This window comes from Hemitrygon akajei, chromosome 14 (assembly GCF_048418815.1).
Source record: "Hemitrygon akajei chromosome 14, sHemAka1.3, whole genome shotgun sequence".
Lineage (NCBI taxonomy): Eukaryota > Metazoa > Chordata > Chondrichthyes > Myliobatiformes > Dasyatidae > Hemitrygon > Hemitrygon akajei.
In genome coordinates, this window is record NC_133137.1 from 90,136,038 (window position 1) to 90,155,710 (window position 19,673).

The 19,673-nt window shown below is 39.8% G+C and overlaps 1 protein-coding gene across 2 annotated transcripts in view; it reads left to right on the plus strand.

Moving 5' to 3' along the window:
* The window catches only part of mcm10 (minichromosome maintenance 10 replication initiation factor), a 71,439-nt gene extending 52,756 nt beyond the window's left edge, over positions 1–18,683 (plus strand). For both annotated transcript variants that reach the window (XM_073066571.1, XM_073066570.1), the window contains exons 16-20: positions 3,968–4,080; positions 8,927–9,040; positions 15,277–15,422; positions 16,483–16,525; positions 18,087–18,683. In XM_073066571.1, the coding sequence (XP_072922672.1) occupies positions 3,968–4,080; positions 8,927–9,040; positions 15,277–15,422; positions 16,483–16,525; positions 18,087–18,170 (500 nt within the window). In that variant the 3' untranslated portion in view covers positions 18,171–18,683. The remainder of the gene's footprint in view (positions 1–3,967; positions 4,081–8,926; positions 9,041–15,276; positions 15,423–16,482; positions 16,526–18,086) is intronic.
* Positions 18,684–19,673: the final 990 nt, after the last annotated feature.

Sequence of the window (19,673 nt, forward strand, 5' to 3'; positions counted from 1 at the left end):
GCCCCTTTCTTTGAAGAAGGAGGGCATCTTAGTTCTGGATTGAAAAGCCTCATCCTGAGAGCAGATGCAGCGGGGATGGAGGAATTGAGAGTAGAGGATGTGTTTTTATAAGTAACGGTGCAAAGAAGTGTAGTCCAGGTAGCTGTTAGAGTCAGTAGGTTTATAATAGATATCAGTAGATAAGCTGTCTCCAGAGATTGAGAAAGGGGAAAGAAGAGTCGGAAATGGACCAGGTAAATGTGAAGGCAGGGTGGAAGTTGGAGGCAAAGTTGATGAAGTCAATGAGCTCTACATGGTTGCAGGAAGCAACACCAGTGCAGTTGTTGACGTGGTATAGGAAAAGTTGGAGAGTGATTCCATTGTAGGCTTGGAACATAGACTGTTCTATGCAGCTGACAAACAGGCTACTCTTCTTGTTTGAAGGGAGTGGGAGGACTCAGAAGAGAAATTATTAAGAGTGAGGGTGAGTTCCGCCAGACAGAGGAGGGTGGTGGTGGAGGGGAACTGGTTGGATCCGGTGTCCAGAAAGAAATGGAGAGCTTTGAGGCCTTCCTGGTGGGGGATGGAGGTGTATAGAGACTGGACATCCATAGTGAAAATAAAATGATTGGGGCCAGGGAACTTGAAATCATTGAAAACATCAAGAGTGTTGAAGTCTCCTGAATGTAGGTAGGAAGGAGCTGAACCGGGGGGGTGGGGGGGGGGGGGAGATAAAACTGATATAAGTTCAATAGGGTAGGAACAAGCAGAAACAGTGGGTCTACCTGGACAAGCAAGTTTATGGATCTTGGGAAGGAGGTAGAATTGGGAGGTGTGGGGTGAGGGAACTATGGGGTTGGTGACAATGGATGGACGATCTCCAGAGTTAATAAAGTTAGTGGTGATGTGGGAGACAATGGCCTGGTGCTCCTCAGTGGGGCACAAAATGCTGGAGGGATTCAGCAGGCCAAGCAGCATCTATGGAAAACCGTGCAGTCGACATTTCAGGCCGAGACCCTTTCTATGGAAGAGAGTATGTTTCGGGTCGAGAACCTGAATACAGTTGACATTTCGGGCTGAGACCTTTTCTATGGAAAAGAGTACAGTCGATGTTTCAGGCTAAGAACCTTTCTATGGAAAAGAGTACAGTTGACTTTTTGGACCAAGACTCTTCATCATGGGCACTAATCTCCCCAGCATCGAGAATGGCTTCAAAAGGCAGCATCCATCATTAAGGACCCCCATCACTCAGGACATGCACTCTTCTCATTGCTACTATCAAGGAGGAGGTACAGGAGCCTAAAGACACACATCAACATTTCAGGAACAGCTTCTTCCCCTCTGTCATCAGATTTCTTAATGGACTATGAACCCATGAGCACTATCTCACTTTTCTCCCTCTGTTTTTTTTGCACTACTTACTTAATTTGATTTTTTAAAATAAATTTTTGCAAATTTACAGTTTTTATTATTATATTTTGCTGCCCCTAAACACCAAATTTCATGGCATATGCCAGTGATATTAGACCTGATTCTGATTTGTGTTCTAAATGCATCTGTGGAGAATTGTGTGAACCAGTCATCAGGGAAATGAACATGGGATAGAAGGGCATAGATTTGTGAGATTGAAAAAAAAAGGAGAGAGTTGAGGAGAGCATTGAGGATACTAAATGGTTTTGGAGGGAATGGTAAGGTAAAGAGTAAGCTATGAAAGGAAAGGAAGAACTTGGTACTTAAGAGGTTTTCATCTTAAATCTGGATTTTAGGGTAAAAAAATCAACGTCAATTTTAACTAGGACAGGTGGCCAAGGCGGAATTGGAGAAAAAGGGAAGACTATAACTAGACATTAATGTTTAATGTGCATAATTTTAAGGTGATTAGAGAAAAGTATGGGGGGAGTGTAAGGTGGTGGAAAGTGGTGGGTATGTGGAACAGTGGTGGCAGATGCATTAGGGACATTTAAGAAACTCTTAGACACATGGATGATAGAAAAATGGAGGGTATGTATGAGGGAAGGGTTAGAGTGATACTAAAATAGGTTAAAAGGTTGACATAACATTGTGGGCCGAAGAGCCTGCACTCTGCTGTAATGTTCTATGTTCTATAATGGTGATGTCTTTTTTAACATCAGAGGTCACATTGTAATTTTTGTACATACCAGATGTGCAGATAAAGGTGATAATGCTGGTTAAAGTATAAGTGGAGCTAGGCATGAGTATTATAAATATACTTAAAATGTCAGGCAACAAATTCATCATCACAACCCTTTGCACATTTCCCCTGCTCTGTTAAATAACTGGCTGTAAAGAATGGCACATGCAATACATTCCTAACTGCACAAATGGGAAATAACCCACAGAGTCATAGAAAGTAGCAAGAAAGCATTGAAATTCAATAGTACCTTTAACCTCCTTGAGTTTTGACAAGATGACACAATCAATTACAGTAAGTGCTTTTGAAGCGGAGTCCCTGTGGTAAAGGAGGATATGTGGCAAACACGTCATGCACAACAGTGTTTAATAATGTCGATCACATTCTTTATCTTTTTTTCAACATAAATTGTAGGATGTTTTGCATTCAAAGTTCTGAGTAAATTTGTTATCACCGTGTATTACCTTTAGATTCATTTTCCTGAAAGCCTTCTCAACAGAACAAAGAAATACAATAGAACCAATGAAGTACTACACATAAAGACTGACAAACAACCAATGTGGAAAAGAAGGAACTATGCAGATAAAAGAATAATTAATATGCACGGATAGGTGGATAGATAAACACACACAAAATGCTGGAGGGACTCAGCAGGCCTGGCAGCATTTATGAAAATTAGTGAACACTATGTTTCCAGCTGAGACCCTTCAGCAGGTTGATAGATGTTGCTCAGAACCTGAGATATAGGATCACTGAAAGAGCACTCACGGGCAGAGGCCTCAGTATAACCTCCCATGCACAAGACAGCAGCAACAACAATGCAACACTCATCCAGTACTGACTTGGAGCAGCAGGCTCCAAGCTTCTTGGAGTGGTCTTGAACACATAAACGAGTCAGGCAAGAATCTGACCCACTTGAGCCTTGGCTGGCGTTAATTAAAGATTCCAATATTGTTGAGAATATAATTGTGAAAAGAAATTGAACCTCTGGCATATCCATTGACAGTGGTAACTTTAGATTATAAAAGTATGCAAAATGCCAGAGAAATTCAGTAGATCAGGCAGCATCTATAGAGGTGAATAAACAGTCAACCTTATTGGCCAAGAAGCAGGGGATCTCAACCTTTTTAATGCCAAACACCCCTAGCATTAACCAAGAGGTCCATGGACCCCAGGTTGGGAACCTCTGTAATGAAGGGTTTTTGCCCCTCTGTCAATGCAACCTGACCTGCTGAGTTACTCAAGTGTTTTGTGTGGATCACTCTGGATTTCAAGAATCTGCAGAATCTCTTGTGCTTATATCATATAATTCATTTCAGGCCTTTGGAATTTATATTGACAAACTTGTTTAAATTCAAGTTCAAGTTTAATTGTCATTCAATCATACACAGGAATATGGTTAAATTAAGCAGCGTGCCTCTAGGGTCGAGGTGCAAAACAGAGTATCAGCAGTCACACACAACACAAGGTACACAGAGCATATATAATTACAAAAGCAATAAAACATACAGTCACAAAAATAATATAGCCCAAGCCCCTGAGTGTCATGCCTGTAGATTGATGGATGGTGCATGGGATGTCGTCCTGGAGCCATGTTTTTGCAAGAACAAGCACACAGCAGTCTTCATCACGCATCAGTGCAGCCACAGACGAACGCAATCCAGCTTGTCTTCCACCAAGAGAACACAGGTTTAAAGTCTATTAGCTGTACAATGCAAACCTTGATTTACTTTGTTAACAAATAACACTGCCTTATTCTGCTATTTCCTATTTGCTTGCAAAGATAGTTGGCATTCATGTCACCTGTCCAATCTTTTAAATTCTGCTTCCATCAAGGAAACGATGAACCAATGTTAAAGAAGCACCGTGTCCAGCTGGAGTACCTGGACTCAGAAGAGTTTCGGAAAATACTAAAAGCAAAATCAAGACACGTTGGCACAGTCCAAGAGGTACAACCAGTCACTCTTTGTCTTGCTTCTCTAACTGCAGCATTGTAAAGAATGGAATGCAGCCAGTTGTGGTTTACCTTCAGTCCATAATTTTCCCGTCAAAACTGCACTGAATAATCATATAACAGCAATCCATGTTGCACTCAATGGGTATATGGAACTTCATATTTGCTTTTGCTCCGAGGAACTTAAAATCTCGCTCTGAAACACCAGCTAACTTGGTTCGTACAGATTATGAAATCTCCATATTTTTCCCTGAATTCTTGACAATATGCAGACCTCATGTTTGTCAATCATTAATGTGTTCTTTCTCATAAATCACAAGCTTTTGAATCTTCATAAGAAATCAATAATATTAGTTTAAGGAAGGAAAGAAAAATAGACCAATTTTATAAGATTCCTATTATAAGTTGAATAGTTGTAGATATTTTATGTGAAATATCATGAAATGTTTAATTGTAGAAAATGAAGGTGACCTTATTGAAAAAAATTAAAGTAGCATAGATAAGGTGAATCTGTTTATAAGATGGATAAGTCTTTTTCCACAGTGGGGAAAACTAAATGGGGAGACATAGATTTTGTGGAAAGATTTAAAAGGGATTGAAGGGGCAACTTGTTTCATGCACAAGGTGGTGAGAAGATGGAACAAGCTGCCAGAGGAAGTAATTGAAGCAGGTGTAACTGTATCAGATGAGTTCAACACCTTCTGCACGAAACCTGCTGCTTTGAAAGGGAGAACATAACTACAGCTCCCTAGAGATCCCGGCTGCACCTGGTAACCCTGTGATCTCTGTCTCGGAGGTCGATGTTAGCCTGTTTTTAAGGAGGATAAACCTCAAGGCAGCAGGATGGAGTACCTGGTTAGCCTCTGAAAACTTGTGCTGAACAACTGGCAGGAGTATTCAAAGACATTTTCATCCTCTTACTGCTACAATCAGAAATTCCCACCTGCTTCAAAAAAAAAAGAATTATACCAATGCCTAAGAAGAGTAGTGTGAGCTACCCTAATGACTATCGCCCAGTAGCACTCACATCTACAGTGATGAAATGCTTTGAGAGGTTGGTCCTGGCTAGAATGAACTCCTGCCTCAGCAAGAACCTGGACCCACTGCAACTTACCTATCGCCACAATAGGTCTATGGCAGACTCAATCTCAATGGCTCTTCACATGGCCTTAGATCATCAGGGCAATACAAACACCAATGCAAGGATGCTATTCATTGACTATAGTTCAGCGTTTAACACCATCATTCCCACATTCCTGATCGATAACCTACAGAACCTGGGCCTCTCTACCTCCCTCTGCAGTTGGATCCTTGACCTCCTAACCAGAAGACCACAATCTGTGTGGAATGGTGATTACATCTCCTCCTCACTAATGATCAACACTGGTGCACCTTGGGTGTGTGCTTAGCCCACTGCTGTACTCCCTCTATACCCATGACTGTGTGGCTACGTATAGCTTAAGCACCATCTATACATTTGCTGATGACACAACCATTGTTGGTAGAATCTCCAATGGAGATAAGCGGGCTTACAGGAGCAAGATGTTGTTAAATACGAGGTCATCTACTCTGGTGAGGCCGCACCTGGAGTACTGTGTTCAGCTCTGGTCTCCTTACTTGAGAACGGGTATACTGGCTTTGGAGGTTCACCAGGTTGATTCCAGAGATGAGTGGTTTAGACTATGAGGACAGGTTGAGTTGCCTGGGCCTGCCCTCGCTGGAATTCAGAAGAATGAGAGGAAATCTTATAGACACATATAAAATTATGAAAGAGATAGATAAGATAGAGGCAGGAAAGTTGTTTCCACTGGTAGATGAGACTAGAACTAGGGGGACATAGCCTCAAGATTCGGGGGAGTAGATTTAGGACAGAGATGAGGAGGAGCTGTTTTTCCCAGAGAGTGGTGAATCTGTGGAATTCTCTGCCCAATGAAGCAGTGGAGGCTACCTCAGTAAATATATTTAAGACAAGGTTGAATAGATTTTTGCATAGTTGGGGAATTAAGGGTTATGGGGAAAAGGCAGATAGGTGGAGATGAGTCCACAGCCAGATCAGCCATGATCTTATTGAATGGCAGAGCAGGCTCAACGGGCCAGATGGCCTACTCCTGCTTCTATTTCTTATGTTCTTATGAGATATACCAGCTAGTTGAGTGGTGTCGCAGTAACAACCTTGCACTCAATGTCAGTAAAATGTAAGAGCTCGTTGTGAACTTCAGGAAGGGTAAGATGAGGAAACCCAAACCAATTCTCAGAGAGGGATCAGGAATGGAAGGAGTGAGCAATTTCAAGTTCCTGGCTGTCAAGATCGTTAGGAGCTAACCTGGTCTCAGCATATCAATGCAGCTGTAAGAGCGGCTATATTTCATTAGGAGTTTGAAGAGATTTGACCTAAAACACTCAGAAAACTTCTATATATGTAACATAGAGGGCATTCTGACAGGCTTCATCACTATCTGGTATGGAAGAACTACCGCAGAGGACCAGAAGAGACTATAGAAAGTTGTAAAATTACCGTAGTCAGTTCCATTTTGGGTACTAGCCTCTGTAGTATCCAAGACATCTTCAAGGAGCAGTGCCTCAGAAAGGCAACGTCCATTATTAAGGACCCCAATCACCCAGGGCATGCCCTCTTCTCATTGTTATCGTCAGGAAGGAGATACTGAAGCCTGAAGGCACAGTCTCAGTGATTCAGCTTCTTTCCCACTGCCATACGATTCCTAGATGGACATTGAATCCATGAACACTACCTCACTTTTTAAAAAATATTTATATTGCTTACTGTAATTGATTTACATATTTTAAAAAATATATTATCATGTATTGCATTGTACTGCTGCTACTGGGTTAACAAATTTCACCACACATGCCGATGATGATAATTCAGATTCTGAGTATCATTTAAGAAGCACTTTGATACGTACATAGAGGGGTGGGACTTGGAGGGATATTAGCCGAATGCAGAAAATTGGGACTAACTGTGTAGGCACCATGGTTAACATGGACTGATGGGCTGAAGAACCTGTAACCGTACTGTATTGCTCTATGACTCTGCCTCAAAATATATAATGATTTCTGTGTTACTGATTACTATCCAACAATATTCATTAACAACACCACTTTAAACTGCTCCGCTATTTAGCTTAACGTCTTGTAAGCTTGCAAGGTTTTTTAATTGTGATAGAATAGTAATGTGAATAGATTTGAAAATAATAACTTCCTCGGCAGTCCCTCAAAGTTGAGGTTTCTTTGCTTTCACTATGGTGCTATAGGCTGTGCAATGGTCTGCTCTACAGACCGATATGAGATTTGTATACTTGCCACAGTGGGGACAGGAGGTAGATAGCTTGACAGATTCTGCATTTCATTTACTGAGTGGATGTGGGTCAGGGATTCCCCCAAAATGATGGGCATGTTGCACTTTTTCAAAGAGAAGATCCACAAATTGTTTCCTCTGTCCACCTGCTAATCATTTTCTGTGATGGAGCTTAGAAAAGGGTGCTTGTTCAGAATCATTGGTAGGTTTATTATCACTGACTTATGATAATGAAATCTGTTGGTTTTGTGGCAGTAGTACAGTGCAAAGGCATAAAAATTGCTATGTTACCAAATAAATTGTGCAAAAAAGGAATAATGAGGTAATGTTAATGGATTCATGGATCATTCAGTAATCTGATGGCAGAGGAGAAGAAGTTGTCCCTGACTTAAAGAGTATGGGTTTTTAGGCTCCTATACCTCTTCCCTGATAGTAGTAATGAGAAGAAGTCCTTAGTGATAAATGCTGCCCACTTTAGGCAGTGCTGCTGGAAGATGTCCTCGATGCTTATGCCCACGAAGGAGCTGGCTGAGTCTACAACCCTCTGCAGCCTCTTGTGATCCTGTGCTTTGGAAGCTCCATACCAGTCAGAATGCTCTCCACTTTACATACATAGAAATTTGTAAGAGTGGTGACATATCAAATCTCCTTTCACAGTGTTGAGTTTAAGGTAGAGACTAAAATATATATAAAATATATTGACTACAGTACTTAATACTTAAAGAAACAACAGTTATATTTTTGCACAAGAGAGATAGCTAAGCTATTAAAAATATTGTTAAAAATTCACTCAACATAGCTTGCCATTTTCAGTATTCTGTTCCCCAGTTAAAATAGATGTCAGTGTGTTGAGTGCTGGTTAAGTCACAGATTTCCAGTGAAAACTAATGTAGCTTTCTCTAGAGAAGAGCAGGAACCACTCAGTGACTTATGGATGTTTACACTTGTCTGGCCAAGTGGTTATTCTGATGAAACTACTGGTTTCATAGTGTTTTAGCAGTAAACAGTGCCAAATCTCAAAATCTGGCTCATCTGTTTTTGGTTATATGCACTCAGTGGCCACTTTATTAGGTATACCTGTACACCTGCTCATTAATCCAAATGTCAAAGCAGCCGTTGACATGGCAGCTACTCAATGCATAAAAGCATGCAGACATGGTCAAGAGGTTCAGTTGTAGTTCAGACCATACATCAGAATGGCGATGAACCATAAGTGACTTTGACTGTGGAATGATTGTTGGTGCCAGTTAGGGTAGTTCAGTATCTCAGAAACTGCTGAGCTCCTGTGATTTTCACACACTGGAATTTACAGAGATTGGTGTATAAAACAAAGAACATCCAGTGAGCAGCAGTTTTATGGATGAAAATACCTTGTTAATAGGAGTAGTCAGAGGAGAATGGCCAGACTGGTTCAAACCATCAGAATGGTGTCTTAATAAACTAGCCACTGTGTGTGTGTCACCTTTCCAGAAGTACAAAATATGATTTGCTAATAAGTTTTGAGAAATATTATTTGTTTCAACAGGCTGAAATAGAGCTTCAAGAGCAGTATTTTGAGCCACTTCTGAAGAAAGAACAAATGGAAGAGAAAATGAAAAGCATCCGTGAGATGAAGTGTAGAGTTGTCACTTGCAAGATGGTAAATAATTAATTTAGTTGGAAACATTCTCCTTCATTGTGTGCAATTGCCCTCTTTTCAAATCTAAAATTCCTTAGAGGCTGTTAGAGACCTTTATTTAGAAATCCCCTCCCTGTCTCTGTAACTCTCCTTCCTTTAAGATCCTCCTTAAAACCCATTTTTTTGATATTGTGGTTATGGCAAATAAATGTGAAATGCTACATAGGCTAGCACAGTAAAAGGTTGCAATCTTCTCCCATGGTAATGTTGGACGTGAAACAGAAAGCTTGGAAGAGTATAGCAAGTATACTAGTGAAATTAAAAGGGATATCAGGAACTATTCGGTCGGCACAACATTGTCAGCCGAAGGGCCTGTAATGTGCTGTGAAGTTCTGTACGGTAACTAATAATGGCAAACAATTTAAAGAAAATCCAAAGATGTTTCAGAAGTACATAAAGAAAGAAAAACTAACAAAAGAACAAGATCTATTAAGGAGCAAAAAGGTAACCCTGGGCGACAGAGGATAAGGCACAGTTCTTGATTAAAAATGTTGAGACTGTATTCAAAATGGAGAGGGGTAATGCTGATATTGTGGTAAAAATATGCATTGCTCTACGGGATAGAAAACTAGGTATTATGGGGTTCAGCATCTTTGAAACAGATAATTCCCAGTCCCAGGTGGAACATATCCAAGGGTGTTAAATGAAACAAGGGAGGAAATGGTGGATATATGGTGATGAGTTTTCAATTTTCCCTTGGTGGTGAGCAAGTCATTGGAAACTGTTTTAAGAGTTACAGTGTAAACATTCATTTAAACCCTTCATCTGCATTCATCACATCTAATCTTCATGAAAGTGTTGCTTTGGCCAGACTGAATGCGATTCTAATTGAGAGCAGTTGTAAAATCTGCACGCTTTTGTATCTAGCTAAAGATTCTTTCCATTGTTTCTACGAGGTGGTTCATATATTCTAAGGGAGAAAAAAAAGATCTTGCCAAGCTAACAATTGTTAAAATGTGGCATAATTCATAGCTGAATGTATCCTCACAGCATGACATAACATCCTGTCCGGAAAAAAAAATAGGCCTTCTAGTGATGCCACCAAATTGGGGTAAATCATGCAATTTCTGTTTAACTCCAGTTGTGTCAGACCAAATGACCAACTTTATTCGCCATATACATTTATATGTATTAAGAATTTGCTGTGGCATGTTGGCACAACATGCAACATAAAACAACATTCAACAGTTAATAAAGAATTATATAAAAGTAAAGTCAGAGGTTAAAGTACAGATTTGGAATAAAATGTATGTGAATATCAGCATGCATTTACAATATAAAAATAGTTTTTGAGTTTACAGTGCAGTGCACTGACTGAGATCAGAGGTAGAGTGGGGTGGGAGTCTAAAATGGTTAATCAGATTAACTGCCTGGGGGAAGAAACGTTTAAAATGGCATGAATTGGTTTTGTTTTAATAGCCCTATAGCACACTCAAGAAGGGAGATATGGAGCAATGTGGCATCTGATCAAGCTTAAAATGCAAAATTATTTTGAAAAGTAATTAATAAAAAGTGGCAGTTAAAGTTCTGGATATCTAAATGAAAGAGGACTCTGTGTGGAGAGATAAAGCAGGGGAACGGGCCCTTCAGCCCACATGTAAGCTAATTCTACATCAATCCTATGTTTTATTCTCTCCACCTTCCCATCTCGTCCACCCAGATTCTACTGCTCACCTACCTATGAGACGCATGTTATGTGGCCAAGTAACTTGCTTATCTTCAGTATGTGGGAGGAAACTGGTGCATCCAGGGGAAACCCAGTTGGACAAGGGAGGACATGCAAACTCAACACACAGGGAGCACCTGAAGTCAGGATTGAACCCTAGTCTGGTGCTTCGGAGAGGCAGATAGATTGGTTCCACTACTGTACCACCCTAGAGGTTTCAATCCCTATATAAAACAATTGGGCCAAGCTTTTGAAATAAAACTATGGTAAAGCATTTCACTGTATGTCTTGATGCACATGTAACTAATAAATCTGATGTAAGGTCATGGTTTGTAAATAGCTGTTCATATAAACAGGTCATACACCTTAAAGTTTACAATTTATCTTTGCACTTTGTTCGTAATCACTGAAATGTAAAATGCAGATGTTTAGGTGTGACTCTGTTAATTTTAAGGTGATTGGTAGACAGTATAGGGCGGATGTCAGAAGTAAGATTTTTACACAGAGTGGTGGAATATACTGCCAAGGGTGGTGTTAGAGACATTAAGGAAACTCTTAGATGGGCATGTGGATGATAGAAAAATGGAGAGCTTTGTGGAAGGGAAGGGTTACCTTGATCTTGGAGTCAGTTAAAAGGCTCTCAAAGTAGAGGGGTGCCCTTTTAGAACTGCAATGAAGAGGAATTTATTTAGCCAGTGGTAAACCTGTGGAATTTGTTGCCGGAGGCAACCAAGTCTTAATGTATATTTATGGCAGAGATGGATAGATTCTTGATTGGTCAGGGCATGAAGGGATATGGAGGGAAGGTAGGAGATAGAAGCTGAAGTCCACAGGTTTACCACTGGCTAAATAAATTCCTCTTCATTGCAGTTCTAAAAGGGCACCCCTCTACTTTGAGGCTGTGTCCTCCCACCAAAGGAAACATCCCCTCCACATATGTGGGCCGAAGGGCCTTACTGTGCTGTAACATCCTATGTCCATTCACCTTCACACTGGACGCCAAAATAGGAACTCCAAACTTAACATACCAATTTGAAACTTGGGATTTTGATCAAGCTTGGTTTAACAACAGTTAACTTGACATTGACAACTATTTTTTACCTGAAAGTTTATTTTTGTCTAAAAAAAAATGACTGTTTTGCGTTTAGCCTTAATTTTCTGGAAATTATTGCCAGAACTGTGAATGCTGATGGCAGGAAAAGCAACATATTGTATTGTATGTTAAGGCAATCACACTGCAGTTGTTTTTTGCAAAGTGTTTTATGCAGAAGTAGTACATGTTCACTTTAATTGTTGGTGCAGTAAATAATGTTTCATGGAATTTGGACAGATTTTGTTCTGCTTTATGAGGGCATGGATGATGAACGAATGTTTTGGTGCCTTTGCATTTGGTCCCATGGCTTGTTTTAAGTATCAATCAGAATCAGGCTTAATATTGCTGACATATAAGACCATAAGATGCAACAGCAGAATTAGGCCATTTGGCCTATCGAGTCTGCTCTACCATCTCATCATGGTTGATCCATTTTTCCTCTCAGCTTCTATCTCCTACCTTCCCTCCATATCCCTTCATGCCCTGACCAATCAAGAATCTATCCATCTCTGCCATAAATATACATTAAGACTTGGTTGCCTCCGGCAACAAATTCCACAGGTCTACCACTGGCTAAATAAATTCCTCTTCATTGCAGTTCTAAAAGGGCACCCCTCTACTTTGAGGCTGTGTCCTCCCACCAAAGGAAACATCCCCTCCACATATACTCTATCAAGACCTTTCGCCATTCGATAGATTTTAATTAGGTCACCCCTCATTCTTCTAAATTCCAGTAATTACAGTACCAGAGCCATCAAGCACTCTTCATATGACAAGCCGTTTAATCCTGCAATCATTTTCATGAGCCTCCTCTGAACCCTCTCCAGTTTCAGCATAACCTTTCTAAGACAAGGGGCCCAAAATTGCTCACAATACTGGAAGTGAGGACTCACCTGTGCTTCATAAAGTCTCAACGTTACATCTTTGCTTTTATATTAAATTTTGGAGATGTAGAAGAAGGAACTTGACAGTGTGGTCGTTTCAAACGCCCATTGAAATATTCCAGGAGATCTGCAGTGGTTACCTCAGTAACCGAACAAATCGTACAATCCCGACTGAATTATACAAAAGTGACTGTTGGCTTCAAAGTTTATTGATTCATTTGGAAGGAAGACAATTTGCGTTACCTCATCTCGTTGATATGCAATTCCAAATCTCCTCCAGCATACCTGTAAATTGCACTAGCTCTGATCAGTTATCAATCAGTTCAACAGACTTCCCGCAGCCAACCTGACAGCAGGCTGAGCACCAACCATACAGTACATTCACACACAGCGAATTAGGAAAAGGTAGAAAGGCAAATATCATAAGAATTTTAATAATTTCTGACGTTGTTACGTGAAAGAAGCACAATCTACAAACATAAAGTTGAGGCTTTTAACATGGCTTTTCTGGGGGAACTCTGTAGGTCAGGCAGAATATATGAAGAGGAATAAAGAGTCGGTGTTTTGGGCCTGCTAAGTTCCTCCAACATTTTATGTGTGTTGCTCTAAATTTCCAGCTTCTGAAGAATCGCTTGCATTTTTGATGTTTTTAACAGTAGTTTCCAAGTGTCAATTTAGTATTACAATTAAAACTCCAAAACTTTTTATATCAAAGCTTAAGGTTTTCAGGGTAACACACAAAGTGCTGGAGGAACTCAGCAGGTCAGGCATCATTTATGGAAATGAATATACTGTTGACATTTCGAGCTGAGACCCTTCTTCAGGACTGGAAATGAAGGGAGAATGCAAAGGTTGGGGAGGTAAGGAGGATAGCTGGAAGGTGATGGGTGAAGCCAGGTAGGTGGGAAAGGTAAAGGGCTGGAGAGGCAGGAATCTGATAGGGGAGGAGAGTGGACCATGGGAGAAAGGATATCAGGAGGGGCACCAGGGGAAGGTGATAGGCAGGTGGTAAGAGGCCAGAGTGGGAAATAGAAGAAGAGGGAAGGGGGGAGATTTTTTTACTGGGAGGAGAAATCAATGTTCATGCCATTAGGTTGGAGGCTAGCCAGCTGTAATATGAGGTGTTGCTCCTTCACCCTGAGAGTGGCCTCATCATGGTACAAGAGGAGGCCATGGACTGACATGTCAGAATGGGAATAGGAATTAAAATGGTTGGCTTCTGGGAAATTCCACTTTTGACACATTTGCTGTGTGTTTCTTTGGATTTCTAGCAGCTGCAGAATTTCTAGTGTTTTCAGTGTATTTGTGTAGAGAGGCTGGGTTGCGGATAGTTTAAATTCACCTCCATCTGAGAGACTTCGTATGATAGCAAAGGAAAAGGCAGCATACAGCACCCCTACAAAAATGTAAAGATTTCCACAGTGAAGATATCCTGAAGTTGGTCTATATTTCAGAATAACCAATTATAGATGGAGTTTGATGCCATTACATGCACTGGGCCTTTAGCAACGAAATAGTGTAGCATGCAGATGCACAGAGGTAATCTGAAACTCTACCTGGAGAATTTGAGCACTTTCAAAGTAAGGGCAGAGGTATTTCAAGGGAAAAACATACCACTTCAGAATAGCAAGAGAAAGCCAATAAACATTAGGCTTGCTTTCATCCCAAGAATGATTTTATTTTAAATGGTGAACTATTGATCGAAATTTATATTCCATAGAACAGTAGAATACAAATACAGACATTTTGGCCCACAATCTTCTGTGGAACTAATTAAACCAGTAACTAAGTGCCAGCTAATCCCTTTTGCCCATATCCTTCTATTCTTTGTACGTTTATGTGCCTAAGAACTGCTTGAACATTTCAATCATATTTGCCTCCACCACCACCCTTGACCACCCTCTGTGTTTTAAAAAAACTTGACCTGGCCATTTTCTTTGAACTTCCCCCTCTTAACTTAAATGCATGCCCTCTGGTGTTAAGACATTTCAACCCTGGGAGAAAGATGCCACCTGTCTATCTATGCCTCTCATAATTTTATAAACCTCACCCTCCACCACTCCAGAGAAAACACCCCAAGTTTGTCCAGCCTCTCTTATAGTGTATGCCCTGGCAACATCCTGGTGAATATCATCTGCATCCTCTCCAAGGCCTTCACATCTTCCCTGTAAAGGGGGGCCAGAATTAAACACAGCACTCCAGATACAGCCTAAATAGTCTTTTATAAAGCTGGAACATCTTCCAACTCAATGCCTCGACTAATAAAGGCAAACATACTTAAACCGAAAATTATGAACTATTGAAATAACACATGCAAGTATGAACCTTACAGATGATTATAACATCATTAAGCATTTTACTTTGGTAAAATTATCTTCATCAATCATGCAGCCTTGTCACACTTCAATTGAATTGTTTCCACAGTACATGGGCCAAATGGCCTAATTCTGCTCCTATGTCTTATGGATTTATGATCTACAGAGCAATAGACTGTGTGATAGTTTCTGTGTTTATGTAGTGATAATACCTAACATTTTTCTCACTTTCTTAACAGTGTAAATATACATATTTCAAGCCACTAGAGATGTGTGTGAGTGAAAACCATGACTATCACTGGCATGATGCAGTCAAGCGCTTCTTCAAGTGCCCCTGTGGTAGCAGAGCAATAGCATTAACAAGATTGCCAAAGAAGAGCTGCAAGTATGTCTGGGATGGGCTATTGATGGGGAAAGGCCAAACGTGGAAATACTCAGTTATTTTAAAATGTTCTCAGTATGCAGATATTATTAGCCTGTCCTTCAAGTTCAGTACAGTGGATTCCGGTTAATTGGGACATCGGTTAATGGGGCAGCCGCTTATTTGGGACAATTCTTAAAAGAACAAAAACTAATCAAGAAAATGGCCAGGATTCTCTTTGTTTATTTGGGGACACTCTGCCACTTAATAGGGACAGGTGACTGTTGCCGTGCAGTTTCTAATCAGTGTCAGTCACGTGTACTTGTGTGGCCGTTTGACGCAACACTGTGCTTAGAGCAAACAGTGTTTAAATATGTAGTGTCTGTTGCGTGTGTGTTCAAAAAGCAGTGATATTTTTATCACTGACAGTTAGCTCATTTCTATTAAGCAGTAAGACAATTTAGAAGCTCACTGTGGTTTTAAGCATTCAGGCTTGGAGATGCCAGAAACAGCCAAGAGTAAAAATGAAATCATTTCACTGCTTCAGCAAGTTAGAAACTATGAAGAATTTGAAGGCATCAACAATCATCATGAATGTTGCAATAAAAATGATGACTTTGGAGATACATTCATCAAAAACATTGTTTGAAGGCTGTCCATTATCTGCACTAGCTGTCTGCACTGATTTTTTCATTTACAGTCAATCAAAAAACACGTCAATATACATTGGATGTATTCATCCATTGATAACTATTAGGAGCTAATACACAGTTTTATAGCACTGTAGTAATATTGGTAGTGTTCTAACATGTTCTGTATTTCATTAAAATACATAATTTTTTACCCAGTTAAATGGTAATTTGTCTTTTTTTTTTACTATGTCCATGAAACTTTGGCCAACTGGGGCAGCTGCTTAATTGGACCAAAATGTACTAGTCCCAATGTGTCCCAATTAACCAGAATCTACTGTATTTATAAATATATTCTCATGAATTACAATAGCATGAAAAATTTTTCTAACATCGAGAGCAACGCGCACCATCTCTTATGTAACACAGTAGTAACTATTTGTGTTTCTTTTCAGCAACTGTGGCTTGTATAAGTGGGAGAGAGATGGAATGTTGAAGGTGGGTTTTCCTAAGGTTATGGTGTATTCAGTGTATGGACCTCTAATGTCTTTTAACTAAAACTAATATTTGACAATATACGTACTCATTCATTCATCTATTACAGGAATCAAAAATTAAAGAATTAATTTCAGAGTAAAGGTCAATAATTAGATGGGTATTACTGTCCCCTTTCGATCAATCTCAACCTTGGGGTAGTAAGATAAATTAATAAATCATCTCATGGAGAGATTGTGATGTGTAGAGATCATGTCTCTTCAGTTAAGTGAAGGTCATGTGTTCTGTAATAAATAAGTTGCTCAGTGTGTAAATACCAAATACAGACCTTGAAATATTAATACCATAAAACTAGTTTTGGATGTGTCAAACATATTAATCTATGATGAAAAATGTTTACATCACTGTTCAAACAAATGTGAGCTTCCAGGCACCATTTCCTCCTGTGGATGAAAGCCATTTTCCTTTGTGGGAAATAACTGACTCAGCTGTGTTTGGATATGATTTCAGGTTTCAAAACCAGCTTTATTAACAAATACTCCTCTTTCAAAGTTCCATCCATTCGTTTATTCAAGATTGATACCTCGGTCACCATTGGTAGGAAACTCTATTAGAAAATGTCCAGTGGTATCTAGGTTTGTGAATGATGTCTGGAATCTTAAGCCACGTGTTTGTCTTAGAACGCCCACTATGGACCTTGGTCACTTTCCATCACGGACCTATGTTTGACCCATTTGAAGCTGTGGTTTTATGTGACATTGAACCTATCAGACTATTGACTAATATCTGCTCACAGGCTGAGATCTTTCTAGTGTTCTTTGGTGAGGGTACTTCTTGGACCAAATCTAACAAGATCTAGGGATTTTACAGGGTCCTGACAGATCTAACAGGGTAGCTTCTAATGAGTTTTTGCTTGTAACTATATTTTTCTAACTGCGGGGAAGAAAACAAAAATTTGCCAGTGTTTGTGGTTTTGGATTTTAGGTTGAAAAACCTTGCAAAACCAAAAACTATGCAGATATTGGAAACCCCGTTTGGGAAGGAGAGAAGTAGAGTTAACATTTCAGGTCAATGACTATCCATCAGAAACTTAAACTGTTGTCATAAAGACAAAGAGCACTAAAGCACATTAAGTGGACTCTTTGGTCTATCTAGTCTGTGCTGAACTGTTCTTCTGCCTAGTCCCATAGACCTGCACCCATATCTTTGAGTTCTAAAATTCTCACACGGGCTCTCTCACTCATTGCCTCTTATCTCCTTATTGCTGTAGTCTTATCTAGCCTTGGGATCTTTGCAGTCCCCAAATTAGGACCTAAACCAATGATTGCTGGGGTCTTAAGCTCCAGAATTCCCTTTCTTGTCCTCCCTATACTCGTTTAAGAAGCTCTTTTAAAATCCATAAGATTTTATCTCAAATATGTCCTTATATGATAATCACACTCATGAATTGCTTTGAAGTATGCTGATCCATTAATAGGGCATAATAAATGGAAGTTGTTGGATTAACTTGTTGAAATATTTAGCTAACCACTGACATTTTGATCTTGTCTTTCTATTTCTGTAGGAGAGGAAAGGTCCAAAAATTGGAGGAGAACTGCTGCTACCAAGAGGAGAAGAACATGGCAGATTTTTAAGTACTTCAAAATGAATCCTATCTGTAGGAAGCGTGATGTAAAACATCACATTTTTATATAGACTCTATCTGAGGTTCATCAGTGGCAGTACAGGAGATATGTTATTTTCTGGTGCTAAAGATTTCAACCCAGTGTCATTTTTAAACTAAAAATAAATGTCAGTTTTCCTAATTTCTTCATTTGATCAACAATATATATGGTGGGAGTTGTGTGTAGACACAGGCACACATTTTTAATCCCATATCAGACATTAATAAGTGATGCATTGTGGCTGAACTTTTTTTTAAAATTACCAAAATGTAACTGGACCTGTGGGTTCTCTTCCAATTCGGTGAAACTAACCCAGTGAACCCACAATGGGGGGATTACTTGGCAAATAAATAAGGGGAATGTGTTGGTGTGAAGAAGTTGCAGTTAACCTCAGATTCAGGTGGTAACTGGTTTGCACCTCAAATCTGCCACTGGTTCTGTTCAGCTTTACAGAGGCGGCTTGTTATTTCTGAGTAAATATTTTTCCAGAAGTTCTTATGTATTTTTAAATATATTTCTTGCCTGTTACTAAATTTGCAGGAGCCTTTTGCTTCATCTTAATTTGTCTTGCAGCTGCCACTCACTCCAGTATAGGTACCTAATTGATGGTTTTCTTACTAGGTGCAGAGGAGGTTTGTGAGAGTGATCCCAGGAATAAAGGGGTTAACGTATGAGGAGCATTTGATAGCTCTGGGCCTGTATTCACTGGAGCTTAGGAAAATGAGGGCGGGATATCTCATTAAAATCTATTGAATGGTGAAATGCCTAGAGTGGACATGGAGAGAATGTTTCCTATAGTGGGAGAGTCTAGACCGGGGGCGCAGCCTCAAAATAGAAGGACAACCCAGATGGTGATGAATCTATGGAATTCATTGCAACAGGCAGCTGTGGAGGCCGTGTCATTGAGTATGTTTAAAGTGGAGATTGATAGAGTTTTGATTAATAAAGGTGTCAAAAGTTATGGGGAGAATGGGGTTAAGAGGAATTATAAATCAGCCATGATGGAATGCTACAGCAGTTTTGATGAGCCAAATGGTTAAATTCTACTCCAATGTCTTAGGGTCTTAATTGTAATCTAAGACGAGTGTAAATCTCACTTTGGGAAATTTAAATTCTGGTAATTAATTAACTCTGTAATAAAGGATAGTGGGATATTTGTAATAATGACAATGAACTTTCCTGATTGTGGTTGAAGCCATTTGCTTCACCATTGATATTAGGATGTGAAGTCTCATCTTTTCCTGATTTGTTTGTTCATCCAGACCCACAGAAAAATGTTTGAAATGGCAAGCTTCTCAGTTTAAGGGTGCTTTTGGAGTGGGCAATAAACACTAGCTTTTCCAGTAATTTCCACAGGTAATGAGGGTGGGGAGGATCATTAAACTGGCAGTCTCTCCAGATTTATTAATGGTAGGACCAGTGTTGGGTGAACTTGGCGTTAGTAAGGTTAAAAAGAATATTTTTTAAATTATATCACATTTACTAGA